This window comes from Caretta caretta, chromosome 14, assembly GCF_965140235.1.
Source record: "Caretta caretta isolate rCarCar2 chromosome 14, rCarCar1.hap1, whole genome shotgun sequence".
NCBI lineage: Eukaryota > Metazoa > Chordata > Testudines > Cheloniidae > Caretta > Caretta caretta.
In genome coordinates this window covers 18801576-18816873 of record NC_134219.1, presented here as the reverse complement: position 1 = coordinate 18816873, position 15298 = coordinate 18801576, and the positions used below count along the sequence as shown (strand labels likewise).

The window sequence follows — 15298 nt, the reverse complement described above, 5'->3', positions numbered from 1 at the left end:
GTTATTAGCTTATTCAGTGGAGTTGCCCTGGCTGTGTCTGTGGTAGATTTTATGGAAAAAGCCCTACAGCCAGGATTCAAGGCTTCTTAGCATCCATAGCCATAAACCTCCTTCTGCCAAACTGCTTGTGGATAATAGCCATCGCTGCCATTATCTATAAGTAGTTCACACCTACCAAGTGCTTTATGGTGCTAGTAACAAGTACAGACATTCAGGAATAAATCCTTGGGCTGCCCTATAAGCAGGGAAGTGTTATTCACCCACTTTTACAGACAGGTGCCTGGCAAGAAGAATTGAATTGCAGTGAGTGAGTCAGTGGCTCAGCAATATTTAGAGCAGAGCAGTTCCTGACTCCGTGTCTAGGGTTTGCTTATGCAGACCACACTGCCTCAACAGCTGATGAGCTGTTTGCCTCTTCAAACCCTGCAGCTTTATTCCTAGGGGACACTGTTGCAAGTGAATGGAACACCAAGCTGTGACTAGGGATGGGGCCAAAGCTGTAAAACAGCAATCTGGATGCTCAATGTCCCAAGGGGTCAGCCACCATCTGGGCTCAAGTGAGTGGCTCAAGGCCACTGAAGGAGTCTGTCAAATCTGGGGCTTGAATCTAGGCCTACCAGCCCATGATCAGAATGCTAGAGACCACAAATACGAAGGAGACTTGTCCAAGAGAGGTCCCGATTCACCAATGCACCTTGTGGGGCTGCTTACAGAAGTGCAAAATGAATGTAAAATGCTCCTCCTGTGGTCTGATTGTGTTACACTCACACTGCACTGTGTAAGTAATCACACAAGCTATGGTGAAGTGGGCCCTGGGTACATGAGTGCAAACTATTGACACCGAGGATGCTTTAGGGTGAAGAGCATGATCCTTTTAGAATGTTTCTGGGCTTGTGTCTGATTTTTTTATTTATTTTTTTTTTCCCTTGGTAGGGTGAGAACTTGATTGAGTGAGTTTGGTTAATTGGTTTTGAGGCCCCTACCTGAATTCAAGGACAGATACACTTAACAAAGGAGGAGCTCAGGAGAGTCAACAGATGCCTCTTATGAGCCTTTTCTTCTTTACACACTCCATCATCCTCTGGGAAAAATCAACATTTGTCTTTCTGAGCCTGGCAAACAGCAGCATTATGTACTCCATCCTGAGAGCAGCCCTAGGTCTGCAGCTTTCTGGTGATCAATTCTGCAGTGTCAGTCCGGGGACTGGAGGGGGGAACCCTCTAAAATAGAAGCCAGAGAGCGCTTCGTGTTTGCAATCAGAGCAGGAAAGCACTGAAGGGCCACTGGGGAAAATCTGCAGCTGAAAACCAAAAGCATCTGTTGAATTGCACTGAGCGAGCGCGAGGAAAGCAGGAAACAGAGTTTTCAAAATGCATGTGTTTTTGAGCCGCACATTGCTGCGCAGGGTTCGAAGTTCTGCAGAATGCCAGAGCGCACCGAAGCTTTGCCATGGGAGTTTTCATCCTCAGCCAGAGCCTAGAATAGTATGGGGCTAAGGGCAGGAGGGGGAAGTCTTGGGACCATTTGCTCTCCTCTGGACATACCAGATTCCATATTTAAAATTTCTTTTCCCTCCATCAAATCAGATAAGGGATCTCTCTAGCCAGGTTGTAGCCCTGGCTTTGCTTTATGACAGGAGAGTTTCAGAAAGCTTGGCGGTTTGGTTGGGTGATGAGCACCCCAAAGTTTGGACACTGAAAGCTCTTTGGGGTAGGAATCGAGTGTTTGTTCTGTGTTTGTAAAGCTCCTAAGACAGTGGGGTCCAGCTCCTAGGTGCTACTGCAAGATACATAGTTCAGCGAATTATTATTATTATTATTTGAAGCTCGTGAGGCTGCAGAGCTGGCCTGAAGGTTTTGTGAGAGCTGGTTACCGTAGATTTCTGGTATTTCCTCCTTCCAGCCAGCCAGAAATTGGAGATGGGCTGGAGCCATTGGTTCAAACACCCAGGCCTGCCCCCAGAACATAGCTGGGGCTGATAAAAAGTAAAGGGAAGCCAGATCTCAACCACTCCGAGTTTGGTTTTGTGAACTCTGACTGAAGGTTGTGGGTTGTTGTTTCTTTTTTTTTTTTTTGGGCGGGGGTGGAGGGGGCGTGTTTGTAAAACCAAATTCACCTCTGGGTTTAAGTCCCTCTCTCATGGAAATACCACAACAGCAGCATTTCACTCGGCATTTCACCCCCTCCTTTTCTGATCTCGGATGGAGCTTGGAAGCTTTGTATGGTAAATGAGGAGGGGAAAGTTAGAGGAACATCAACAACTGGGAATCTAGTACATTTCAAGAAGAGAATTACAAGTTGTTTCAGGCATGATAGCTGCCCCTGAGTCCCCTTCCTCATTGTTATGGTTTCACACAGTATTATTTTCCTATTCATTTAAAAATGTTTCTCTCCCCTAATACTGTATGAATCCCTGACAAAGAGCAGAGGAAATGGTGAAATTGACCCCCCACACAAAGGGCCTATTTTTCCAGTGCCTTGTAACTGGTGTAATTCAGAGAGTGTGATTTGTCAGTGAAGTCATGTGGTACCATTTCTACTACCTGATTGCATGACTGATTTTTAAACCGGAGAAGCACGAGTGATGACGAACACCCTTTACAGTACAAATAATCGCTTGTGCTAACATTTTTGATGCCTTCATACTCACCAGCATCTTTCTGAATAGATGGCAGATGTCCAGGCACTCATGAATAATGAATAACATTCCCACTAACAGCAACAAACAGATCCAGCCACTCCCATCTGTGGAAATATTTGTGACTCCCGTTTTGTATGATTCATCCAGCCCTCCTCCTCGCTGTGTGTATTCTGTGCTGAAATGGTCTCAGCAATAACTGGAGGCCATTTTAACCCTTGAACACTAAGCTTACCATGCATGGGATATGGTGGATTCTCCATCACTGGAAATCTTTAAATCAAGACTGGACGTCTTTCTAAAAGACATGAACTACTTCAACAGCAAGTGAGTGGGCATGATGCAGGAATGACTGAGTGATGTTCTATGGCTGAGTTAACTCAGGTCAGACAAATGGTATTGATGGTCCTTTCAGACCTTAAAATCTATGGATTCGTTAATCACTCTCTGATCATAACTGGAGAGGAACTCAGTTTAAAACTCTCAATCTCAATTCCTTTTCCTGCTCTAAGCTTGGGAAAATTCAAGTCTCTGTTTTGCAGCTGGGGCTCTCCTCCATCCATAACCACCATTTACACAGTTCTACCTTTTGGCCACTGCTCAGTGGCAGGATGATGACCTTCCAAGCAACACACGTGGTAGCTAGTATCATGCCATGTGCCCAGTACGAGACGTGTAGGCAGTTTATTCATTCCAATTCCCCAACAGCTTTCTGGAGGGATGACTGTGCTCCAGCTGCTGGCCAGATTCTGAGCTGCTGTAAATCACCATAGCTCCACTGAAGTCAACAAAGCTTGGCCAATTTACACCAGCTTAGAATCTGACCCCTGATCTGCACAAGCTTGCTGAGCACTGACAATTCTGGTGCTTAGGCCATACAGTGGTTATAGGCAGCAGTGCACCTAGGCATGTGCCACAGTCCCATGAGCACACTGGCAAGTAGCTGCATCAGAAATGGGCATTGATCCATGTCTGAATCCATTATCAGTGTCAACTAGGGAACTGCAGATGCAGCCCTGCCTTGCTTCCAGTGAGAGGTCTGTTTGCAGCATGCTGTTGCTGCTGCTGCTGCCAGAGACATCTGATCCAGGATGAAAAGCAAAAGAAACCATACACATGGGCTGTGCTTCTGTCCAGCTGTGCTCAGCTTATTTGGAGAGTGTCTCCGTTACACAGAACTTGGGGAAAGTATCGGGTTCCTCAGTGCGTGTTTCTGATTAGGGCAGGAGCTCAGCGCAGCTCAGTTTCACATATTCCTTTTTGGGTTCGGCGGTGAGAATGGATTTAGAGCGAATGAAGGAGAAGTACTAATTGCACTGGCTGGAGTCAGGCATAGATTTCTGCCCCCATTACCTGCATGTTCTGCAAATAAGTGCCACTCCTAGCCTTCATCAACTTTGCTGCTTCCAAGCTGTTCCAATGCAGCTCAGGTCCTCACCCCCAGCACCCTCTGCTATTCCACTTCTAGTGCTCTGTTGAGCGGACCCGTTCAGGGCTGTTGAGCTACCGGAGAACCTCAGAGGTATAAACACCAGCGTTACGTACTGACCGGTCAACCACACAGCTCATTTGGAACTAGAAGTACACAATCGGGGCAGGAAACAAAAAGAAAAAAGTGCATACAGTTCTGGGTTAAACGGAAAAAAACTACTAAAATAATAAAGGGAAAGCAGCTTTTTTCTTCTGCATAGTAAAGTTTCAAAGCTGTATTAAGTCAATGTTCAGTTGTGAACTTTTAAAAGAACAACCAGAATGTTTTGTTCAGAGTTACGAACAACCTCCATTCCCGAGGTGTTCCTAACTCTGAAGTTCTACTGAATGTGATGTGGGCAAACGGGAATGGGACTCATCCAACCCATTTTCAGTTATGTCCCGAGCCAGCATTTGAACGTTGCAGCTTGGGCAGACGTCCAGCATCCAGACACCAGAGAGAAAGGTAAAGAAGTCACTGAGGACCTGCCTATGCACTGTGGATCAGCCCTGCTGCAGAATTTCCCTTTTTGTATTATGAGCTTTGGTCCCAACCCTCAACAGCTTAACTAGCGTTTCCAGGGGTTGTTCATGAAGGCAGGGTTTAGGGCTGGGGTGAAGGACACTTGTGTTGCGCCTGGCTGCATTGCACCTGTGCAGTGGATAAACTGCATAGATTCCACTCTTCAGGATGGCCTAGCTGGCAGCTTTCAGATGCACTGAAATGCACACACAAATCTAAACAAAAAAAGGAGGGAAACTGAGTATTTCATAATCATCTAATTGTACTCCTGAAGGCAGTAAGGCTCTGCCTTGCTGTCACCCTCACATCCTCTCTAGGAGACAGGGTGGGGGGTCATGACAGTGCAGCACTGGAAGGTTGATAGTTACTATTTAGTTGATAATCACAGCCACAATGTGCTGGGCTCTTTTCAAATACAGAGAGTGATGCAGAACCTGCTCTGAAGAACGGATGGTCTAGAAAACTGAGCATCACACTGGGAAATACCAGTGTCACAGAGCAGCATTCCAGCCAAGTCCTATATACATCTCAGAAGTGTCCCCCTCATGGCCAAGAGCCCCTCCCATCATTCCTCACTCCTGATCAATGGAAGGCAGGAGATGGCTTGGAGAAGCTCTTTTCTTATCCTCTGGGTATGGGAGGGTAGCTGGGATGGCCTGAATAGCCTTGGGAAAAGGTCCCGGTCTTAAACAGAGACAAGAAAGGGCTAATACTGGGGGCAGAAACATACATTCAATTATCTGAGTAGCCCTAGAGAAGATCTCCTGGATGATCCCAGAGACTGGTAGTCTGCCAGTAATACAATTTATAGAAACAAGGGGCCAGATTCACTGCTCAGATAAGCAGGAGCCACATGACTGACCAGTGGGATGATTCCTGCTTACACCATTGGTGCATTTGGCCTAGTCATTTTAGACAGGACCAGTGGTCACCATTATATTTACTTCTGTAACGGGTGTAGTGAGCATGTGCTGCTGGTTGTAACACCTTGTTGTTGTTCAGACATAGCCCATAAATCTGAAGAGTTGGATCTAAGAATATGTAGAAGAATATCTAAGAATATGTCCCATACATATGCCTTATGTATGGGATGTGTATAGCTATCGGGATCAGCGACACAATTTGAGAATGAGCCTAAAGCATAGGCGTAGTTTGACTTCTGTAACTGGGGGGGCAGCTCCAGTCAGGCCAATGGGGCTGTGCATGAGGGGGCAAATTCCGTGCTTGCCCAAGGCTTGCAATTTGGAAGGGGGCAATGCCCTCCCCTGCTCCCCCACCCGCAAAACTACGCCCACGGAAAGGACCCATTCTTGGTATTGTTAAATGTTCATAAAAGGGTCAGGGAGACAATTCTTTGCCTTAGGCACTTTGTACAAAACAAACCAGGATTATTTTGGTAGTATCGTATTTTGGGGATATTGGACGTGGAAGTAGCTATCAGTTCCATTATTAGGGTCAGGTTTTGCACCGGTAGTAACCAGCTGAGACAGTCATTTTCCACCAGCAGTGATTCCTCTAGATACACTGGACCTGATTTCCCATTGCCCTACCCCCCCACCCTGGCCCTGGTATCATTTATACTAGTGCAAAATGGGATTTGGGAGCATTTTACACACACTTTGCGTTGGTGGCACAAGAGGTGCGAGGCAGTAGGGAATTGGGCCCTGTATTGTCTGGGGGTGGGCAGATGGAGTTGTGAGACTGCCAGAGTGACTGGACCTGATTCTGATCTTGCTCAAACTGATGCAACCCCATTGGAATTGCTGCTGCCTTGCACAGCTATAAAAGGGATCTTAGTCAGGCCCAGCATGCTTTGGGGATGCCCCTGTGTTCACTGTGTTCTCTATGGGCCTAGGCTGCTGGTCTGGGAGTGATTCTGCCTTGATTACAAACTGATACCGGATACTGTTCAGCCAGAGATCAGAGGACAGAGGTAAGCGTCCCTAACGCGATCCCCCCGTGCATAACAGGGACATGTCCATGTGGTGGAATGCACTGCTCTTAGACTGTCCTACTTTACCTGACGGACTGTTCCATTTCAAAATTACACTGAGGGACTGTGGGGAAACTGCCCTAATTTCAACCAGATAAGATGTATTTAATTTTGTTTCTTATTCCAGTACACTATAGCCTGGCCTGGGGATGCTCCTGCTGCTATTAGAGGGAAAACGTATAGACAGTATGTGTAGGATAGAAGCCTTTGATTTTTGATTCCTAGTCCCATAGCCCAGAACCAGAGCCGCAAAGGCCTCCATGCTATGAATAGAGGTAACCCCAGAATGCTGTCTAACATGCTGATACACTGTCCACCCCGCCTGCGCTGCAGTCTTTGCAATGATCTGGGGAGTGAATACATTTTCTTACTGATTGCATTTGCATCTATGACAGATTCTCTCTCCTATCCTGTGGGACTGGAGTCTTTCCACATTGCTTAACTGCCCTCCCATGGTCAGTCTGGGCAGTTTGTGTCTCTGTGGAGAAGTCTAGAGGATAGCACACTGGACTGGGAATCAGGAGATGTAGGATCTATTTCCAGCTCTGCCTCTGGTTTTCTCGGTGACCTTGGGCAAGTTACTTCACTCCGCTGTGCCTTAGTTTCCCTGTCTATAAAATGGAGTAATAATACTTTGTAAAGCACTTTGAGAGCTACTGATGAAAACTGCTTTATAAAAGCTTGGTATTATTGTACTTGAGGTAGCCTTCACATGGTGTCACTTAGTGGTTAGAGCAGCCAAATAGCTGTCAGGATACTCTGGCTCTAATCCTGTCTCTGCCACTGACTTACTGCGTGAACTTGGGCCAGTCACTTTAGCTCTCTGCAGCTTGGGTTACCCAGCTACTAAAAGGGGATAATAATCCTTACTGGCATCTCAGAAATGTGAGAGTTAAATCATACTAGCAAAGTGCTGGGAGGTCTTTCTATCACAGGTGCCATGTAAGTGCAAAACTGTGCGTGCGTGTGTGTGTGTAAGTAAATAGATACATAGCTATATTGCAAGTTCAAGAATAAGAATAAGTTCAAATGCAGAGGGCTCTGCCACACTGGACATTGCGAATGTTTTACATTTCGTTTTTACCTTGTTACCAGGGCTAAGAGAAATAAAATCTATTTCCTGTGTCCAATCTTGTCCAAGCTTGGAAGTTCCTTGCTTTGCATCTGTTTGCCAGCAGAGTGAATATGGCCTTTGACCCCAAAAGGATGGATTTAACTAGCTCTGCATGACTGCATATCTGCAGGTCACCCAAAGGGGGGCAGTTTCTCCTATAGATGCAGTTTTCAAATGCTTGTAGCTTCTGTGGAAGCTAAATCATTCTCTCCCCCTGCCCAAACACAGCAACGGCTCAAGGAGGAGCCACTCTTTGCTAGGTTTCAGCCACTCTTGCCATAGCCTAGCTAAAGAAGTGCTGTTAAAATTCTTGTTTAACAAAGAAAATATTTTCACCTTTGCCACACACAATCTCCAAAATATCCAGTCCAACTTCCTGAAAAAAAAATCCCCTTTTGGGCCAAGACCAAGTGAAGAAAATCTCAGGGGAATATTTCCGAAAGTGGTGGAGGTGGTGGCAAAAACAACCCCAAACACAAGAGATTGCAATGCTGTTTGTGTTACATTAGCACCTAGAGGTCCCAGGAGAGGTTGGGGATTCCACTGTGCTAGGCACTGTGAAAACACCTGGTAAGAAGCAAAACTAGCCCCTGAGAGCTTACAAGCAAAATGTAACCCTTCTTCCAGGCAGAGGCAGCAGCAACCAGGGCTGGGTTCAATATCTAGGGGTTCTTTTCCATCAGTACAACACAGAACAGGCTCAAGCCCCCACCCAGTAACCTGGGAAAATGACACACCACCCCAGGAGCCTCTGAGAGGCAATACTTCCCCACTCGCAAGCACAGAGTCTGAGTGTAGAAAAGAAACTTTTAATAAAAGGAGGGAAGTAACTGGGCGTTAATTTGGGAAAACACCAGAAACAGGGTTCATAAACATAAACCATGAGCAAAAGACCCACGCCCAAGTAAGTTGGGCAGTGTCCTTTTCCCCTCAGGTTCTTAAGTCCAGCAACCCAAAAGTCCCTGTAATGTGCCCGTCCTTCTCTGCACCCCACGCACAGTTGCTGTCCTTGGTCAGTGCAGACCAGAGTTCAGAGGTGCATCTTCAGAGTTCGCCTCCCACCCTGGGTGGAGGTAAGGAAGCACCTTACTTGTTCCGTTGCTCAGGCACTTGCCTGCCACTCGCTGCGCCTCTCTGCCAGCCGCCCTGCTGGCCACTCGCCGTGCCTCTCTGCCAGCCGCCCTGCTTGCCGCTCGCTCTGCCTCTCCGACTCTGCCAGCCACTCATTCGCCAGCTGACTGTCAGTCACTTTCTTCTGCCATCTGTCTCTCTGCCATGACCTCTGCACATCAGTCTCTTAGTGATTTTCAGCTCTTTGCAGGCTGGGCAGAGTCACTGCCCCATCTCAAGTGATTTCAGCTCTCAGTGATAGAGCATTTAAAATAACAAAAGAGGCTCCAAATGAAGCCTATTTAGCTCTTTCTTTGAACAATGGGGAGGAACAGGTTAACGAGGTCTTTCAACTGAGGGTGACCCCCTCATTTGGGAAAGATTAAGTACAGTCTTGCTTCCCTGTATTCCTACAGTAATTACAACATTGGTAACCATATTTCACTACCCTGGCATTCAGTACTAAGGTGATTTGTAACCCAACACCAGCCAAAGTTGATCACTTTGACACCGCTCTATCTGCTGAGCAGGACCAACTATATTTACATAAACACACCCAAAGTCTCTCCCCCTCCCAGCTAGCTGTCAGGGGACCATTCATTCAGATCCTGCTTACGTCAGTAGACAAGGAAACAGAGAGGTGCCCAAGGTCACACCGAAGGTCAGTCGCAGAAATGGGAATAGAACCCAGGTCTGTTGAGTTCCACGCCAAAGTCCTGTCCACTAGACTCCTGCCTTGTGCTGTCTGATAATGGAAGTTGTTTACAAACTGATCTGCTGGAAATTCTATCAGACCCCCACTGATACAGATACAGCTGTTGAAGGGACAGGCTTTCTTCCATCTGCATTCACACATGCACAATAGAGCAGTGTTCGCCACTAGGAGGGAAACATCAGTCTCAATTTTTTCCTTTTGAAATCTGGACTTTTTACTGTCCCCCTTTCACAGGGTGATTCTTGCCCCGGGGGCTCTCCCTCTTCCTCCTCCGGGGATGAGGAGCAGGGTGCGTCATCGTGGAACTGGCCCAGGGGTTTAGCCACGTGGCTTTGCAGTCACCGAGACTTTCTTATATTACGAAAGGAAAGTGGAGACACACACCCGCACGGCTCTGAGCATGAGGCGCTTTTTCCAAGTGAAGTTGCCAGCCAGAAACCCCTGTCCCAGGGCAGTTAGCATGCGGTTTGCTGCCTTCCCACCTCCCTCTTTTTTTTTTTTTTTTTAAATAAGGCACAAGCTGTTCCAGCTGAGAGGCTGGAGCAACAATACTTAACCCACTGTTTCGGGGCTCTGGGACCTAGGCACACCCTGGTTTTCTGACTGGTTGCTGCAGGGTGGGAGGAAAACACACTTACTAGTGAGCTATCTCTTATAAATGAACTCTGCATTGAACAAAAAGTGGAGAGTTCCAAACCTGCTTGTGTCCTGTAGGTTGCAAGTACAGTGGGGACCTTAGTGGAAATTCCTGTTCAAAATGCCCTAGTGGCCAACTAGGGTTTGGAAAGAGTAGTGCATCTATTTGGCTATTTGTTGCTGGGACTACTGGATCTTAGAGACATTGGTCCTCCAGTCTTCTTCTTAGCGTACGTGCAACATGCCTCAGGTTGCACATGACCAGGATTCGTCACCGAATTTGGACCACTGACTGGATCATTAGCTCCCCGGCTTGGGCCAGTTACTGCTGGGGAGTGCGAAGTGAACGTTGATCCATGCCCCCCAGTCTCCAGTAGAAACCAAGAGAGACTGAAGGATTCTGTTTGGAATCTCTTGGAATTTCCATGGGAGCCAGATCAGCTGATCCACTGAATCCATGATGTAATTGCCACTGCTTGTAGCATCAAGGCACTGCGGAGTCAGTTAGAGTGGGGCAGCCTTAAATCTGTGATTCCTGGATATGGCCAATTCATTTGTTTGTTTGTTTGTTTTAAATCAGACCTGGTTAATAAGGAAAATTTAACACCCACAGCACAAGTGGAAGATGTGTGGTTATGGCTATCCTCACATGGGCAATTTGTGGCACAAGGAGGGTAAGTGACTTGTCAAGGAGTAGGTAGCAGAACTGGAGACCAAACCCAGGAATCCCTCCTTGCAGTCCGTTGCTCTAACCAGTAGACAGCACTGCCTTGCTGACAGTGCCCAACACCCAGATATATGGAGGATTAGTACTCTCTTTCTGGATCTGGGTATGTGGAATGGAATAAAGGAGAGATTTGGTCACCTTCTAAAGAAAAATATGTTCCAGGATGGGGTAAACTTCCTCTGTAACTATCTCCCTGCCACTGTCTGGGTAGCAGCTGGGTGGTTCACACAAACTGATATGGAAAGACTAACTCATTAAAAAAGGCCTTTCAAACCAAGCCAAATTCAGGTGTGTCTCTTCTGGTTGACCATCAGTCCAGAACACAGGGATGTGTCTAATATTTCAGCCAGTTTAGCCACACTAATACAGATGCTATGTGATAAATTAGCTCTATCTGGTCCTTTTGCATTGACTTTGCTGGTGGAGGGATCCTCTCTGACAGGCACGGAACTAGCAGTGGGTACCATTCACTAGGGTCCCGACGGAATGTCTCCATGGACGTGGCAGGAGCATGCTGTGGTCAGTGCGCACAGACCACTGCAGCCTCCTGGGCTGATCTAACCTGCACCGTAGGCCAAGCTGGCTCTGGGCAGTTCCAGGATATGGGAGGCACCATTTCACCCCTTCTAAGTCCCTGTACCATGCATGCACACACCGTATGCATGCACCAGCCTAGACATTGATTTGGGTCTAATATTGTTGTGTTTGCTTGTCTTAGCAAAACTCACTTCTCTGCAAGATCCAGGGGAATGTCTGTGTTTTCCTGTTGGAGAAAACATTGCCAGGCATGAATATCTGTAGTAAAAAAAAGTCCTAGGTTGAAAGGGGTTTGTGTGTCTGTGTGTGTGTCTGTCCTACTCAATTACTTCAGGACTTTCTTCTCCAATTTCATGACCTTTAAACATGCTTGCAGTTTCTGACACTGCAGAATACTAATAACAACCACTATTAGCCAGTGTATACTGCAGGGGCAGCTGAAGGTTACTAGTGAGGTATTTCTCCATTCAAAATACCCATTCTTGAGATTTCATAGATAATGTTTCTGTACAAAGCAGACACCAGCAGAAGAAGGGTGGCTTGGCAGATCAGGTTTCAGAGTAGCACCCATGTTAGTCTGTATCCGCAAAAAGAACAGGTGGAATTAAATAAATGTGTTAATCTCTAAGGTGCCACAAGTACTCCTGCTCTTTTGGCAGATCAGGAATCACAGCATGCACACCGAACCACATGCCAGGTTCATATTAGTTAGCCTTGCACCTTATCACTGATTTTTCTTGCTCTAGGAATCACCAGGACCTCCAGTGGGAGACTTCGGCGACTCGGTGACCTGACAAGTCCAAGTAAGTGGCATTAATACACCAGTTTCCCTGAGTCGTTCTCCTCCAATAGAAAGGCTGCCTCTCCCATGCTTGCCTCCTGGGGCTATCAGAGAGAACCTCTCCCACCTTCCATCAAATAACAAGCACTGCTAGAAGGGAAAGCTAGCTGCTAACAAACACAGAGAGAGGCTTCCGTACCCTACATATTCTGCACTATAGAATTAGAGGTGAATTACCTGTTGTATGATGGATCCGCACATCAAGTCAAGGGTCCGACACCAGTGAGCAGAAAGTGAGAGTGCCCTGAGGTTGAATTACAGTTCTGGTAATTAATGGCTTTCTCTCACTTTCCTAAGCCATTATCTTTTATTGCACATGGAGATTTACGAATAATGTGTGCTTGTCCTTAAAATGACATTCTTAATTGCAGCTTGACATGATTTAAGCGGTTTCCCCCATTCAGGATGAAGTCAGTGGGAGGGTTTCTCTCTTTAAACAGGTGTCTCCCAGACTCATTACTGCACGGCTCTCTTGTCTCCCTTCGGAGGCTTTCGGCATTTGAGCCACACTTGCTCTGCAGCCCTGTCTGTATCGTATGTGGTGAGCTTTGGAGTCCTGCTGAGATTAACTGTGTGAATTCAGCCCAGACTGGTGAGGGAATTATGGGGCAATAGGGAAAATGCTTGAGGGCAGCACCAACTTTAGGCATAGGAGAGACAGGCAGTTATAGACTCAGAGATTTTTGAGGCCAAAAAGAACCATTAGATCTAGTCTGACCTGGGACTGCCTGGAGCCAGCTTGAACCCTGCTGTAGCTTACACCCGGCCTGAGGGCTGCCTAGGTTGCAGTGGTCCCTGGAGGGCTGAGCTTAGCTAGGAGGCCACATCTGAAATAGCACCATGTTAGCACAGGAGTCCCAAATGTCCCTCTTAGCGAGGTCTCAGCAGGAGATCAGTGGAATCTGGCTGGAAGAGCAGAAGGGAATCGCCTAGTATGGGGGATGTTGCAGAAGTCCCCAATATGAAGATGCTCACTGCAGCCAGTGCAAAGGATTCTGGGGCAGGGCTGGGCCTATTTGATCCTGGCAGAGGTGGGGGGGGCCGAAGCCCACTAGAACGAAAGGCCCAGCTGGGTCCCAAAGCCTGGAAAACTGATTACAGGGGGACCAAAAAGAAAACTGGATGGAGAGTGAAGGTCAGAGGTATAAAGGAAGGGTTCTGGCTGGGACAGGGTTGGAAGGGACAGAGGTGCTGTGTTTAGGCCAACAATTCACCTAGGGCCAATCTTGCTTAAGGGATCCTAGTGACTAAAGTGATGGTTGAAATCCAAATGTACCCTGCCTACAGGTCCTCCCAAGACACTGGCCCTTTGACAAGTACCCCCAGCTTCTCCTATTCCAGTGGCTGGCGGGGCTGTAACTCGTGGAACAGGGTGACCAGCTGTCCCGATTTTACAGGGACAGTCCCGATACTCGGGGCTTCTTCTTATATAGGCGCCTATTACCCCCCACCCCCATTCCAATTTTTCACATTTGCTGTCTGGTCATGCTATCATGGAACCTTTGTGCAGTTGCTTCCATACCCAGAAGCCCCGGCTCTAAAAGATGGCACTTCCTCCTGTAGTGACGTGGCTGAAGTTTGTCTCATGAGAACTCCCATTGGTGTCTATAGGAGTTCCATGCACGGGGAACTCACAGGATTATGGGTAACACTTTTATTCCCTGTTCCCATCCAGGATTTTATGCTTGCAGATAAATGCTCCTGCAAATGCTGTTGGTGCCTTATTAAAGACTGGCTGGAAACTTGTCCCTAAAGCTCCCTTTTCTATCTATTGCAATAGCTTTTTTACAGCTAGAAGGAAAGGAGATTCAAAACTGTGCCACTATTTGTCAAATGCTGTCCCTTTTCCAGCAAGATCCCTGCTGGCAGCTCCTCACTTACTACTGTTTAATGCCCAGGTGTGCCAGCCAAGTTCAGGGCTTCATGGTTAAAGGCACTGTACAAACCCAGGGTAACAGACTTTGTCTGCTCCATGGGACTAGACAAGACAGATGACGGGAGGGATGAGAAACAGGCTCAGAGAGGGGCAGTGCCTTGCCCAAGTTCACTCAGTGGCAGAGGCAGGTTTGGAATCGAGATCTGCTCAAAGCCAGTCTGCTGCCCCATGAGCTGGACCGCACCGCCACTGCAATGGCATTTCCCCAGGAAAACAAGCCCCATGTCAAATGAAGTGGCCTTTTGTTTGCAAGCTGGGAAATGACTTCTTGCTCCAACCACTGCTGTGCTGGGGAGTGTGGGCACAGCTTCTCCTGAACAACCCCACCCCCACCCCCCAGTCGCAGCGGGAGTATGAGGAGTGGGGCTGGAGAACAAGGGTCAAGTTTCAGTTTTAGCTCAGTGTGGCACCAGGGGGCTCAGGAACCCAGCCAGGCCCAAGCTGCTTGCACATAAAACTCTACAGCCCCAGTGCTTCACACTGGCCACTCAGCATCTGTGACAGGTATCTTAGTTCTACAGCTCCGCCTGCCTGCTGCACTGCTTGCTGCTAATGCAAGTAGAGCAATGGATGAAGCTGTCCAGATGGCTACCGGGAGATGGCAGTGGGAACCCAGATCCAGTCTGTTTCTTGAACGTTGCTTTACATCAGGGTCATAGTGCAATGTACCTGCAGGAGGCTGTGGGGTCTCCACCGATGAAGAATCCGGCTTTGTACCTGGCTCCTCTGCACAGAGTCACAACAAGCAGTAGCCATCTTGGGTCAGTCACTTGGGGGGAAAGGGAGAATACTTGTGGGTTTCATTCCCTTAGTGTGAACGGAATCCTTCACACCCACACGCCCCATGTGAGTGTGAGCTCTGATCTCCTGCAGCGGGGTGGCTTCCTCTTGCACTGTCACTACACAATTTAAAAGAGCTGCAGAGAGGTGAGCTGGAGCCAGCTGGCCAAGGTGAGTGGAGTTGGATGGTCACCTTTCCCTAATGGCTACACTGAAATTCCTCCATTTAAAACACCCATGTGGTCTTCCAGATGGCGGGCCTGTGAAAGGATCACTGG

At 47.6% G+C, this 15298-nt stretch overlaps 1 protein-coding gene across 1 annotated transcript in view; it reads left to right on the top strand.

Annotated features, from left to right (window-relative positions):
* Positions 1–15298, top strand: part of SEPTIN9 (septin 9) — a 262067-nt gene that overhangs the window by 25792 nt on the left and 220977 nt on the right. Inside the window, exon 2 of the mRNA XM_048817769.2 lies at positions 12210–12266. Within this exon, the coding sequence (XP_048673726.1) occupies positions 12210–12266 (57 nt within the window). The remainder of the gene's footprint in view (positions 1–12209; positions 12267–15298) is intronic.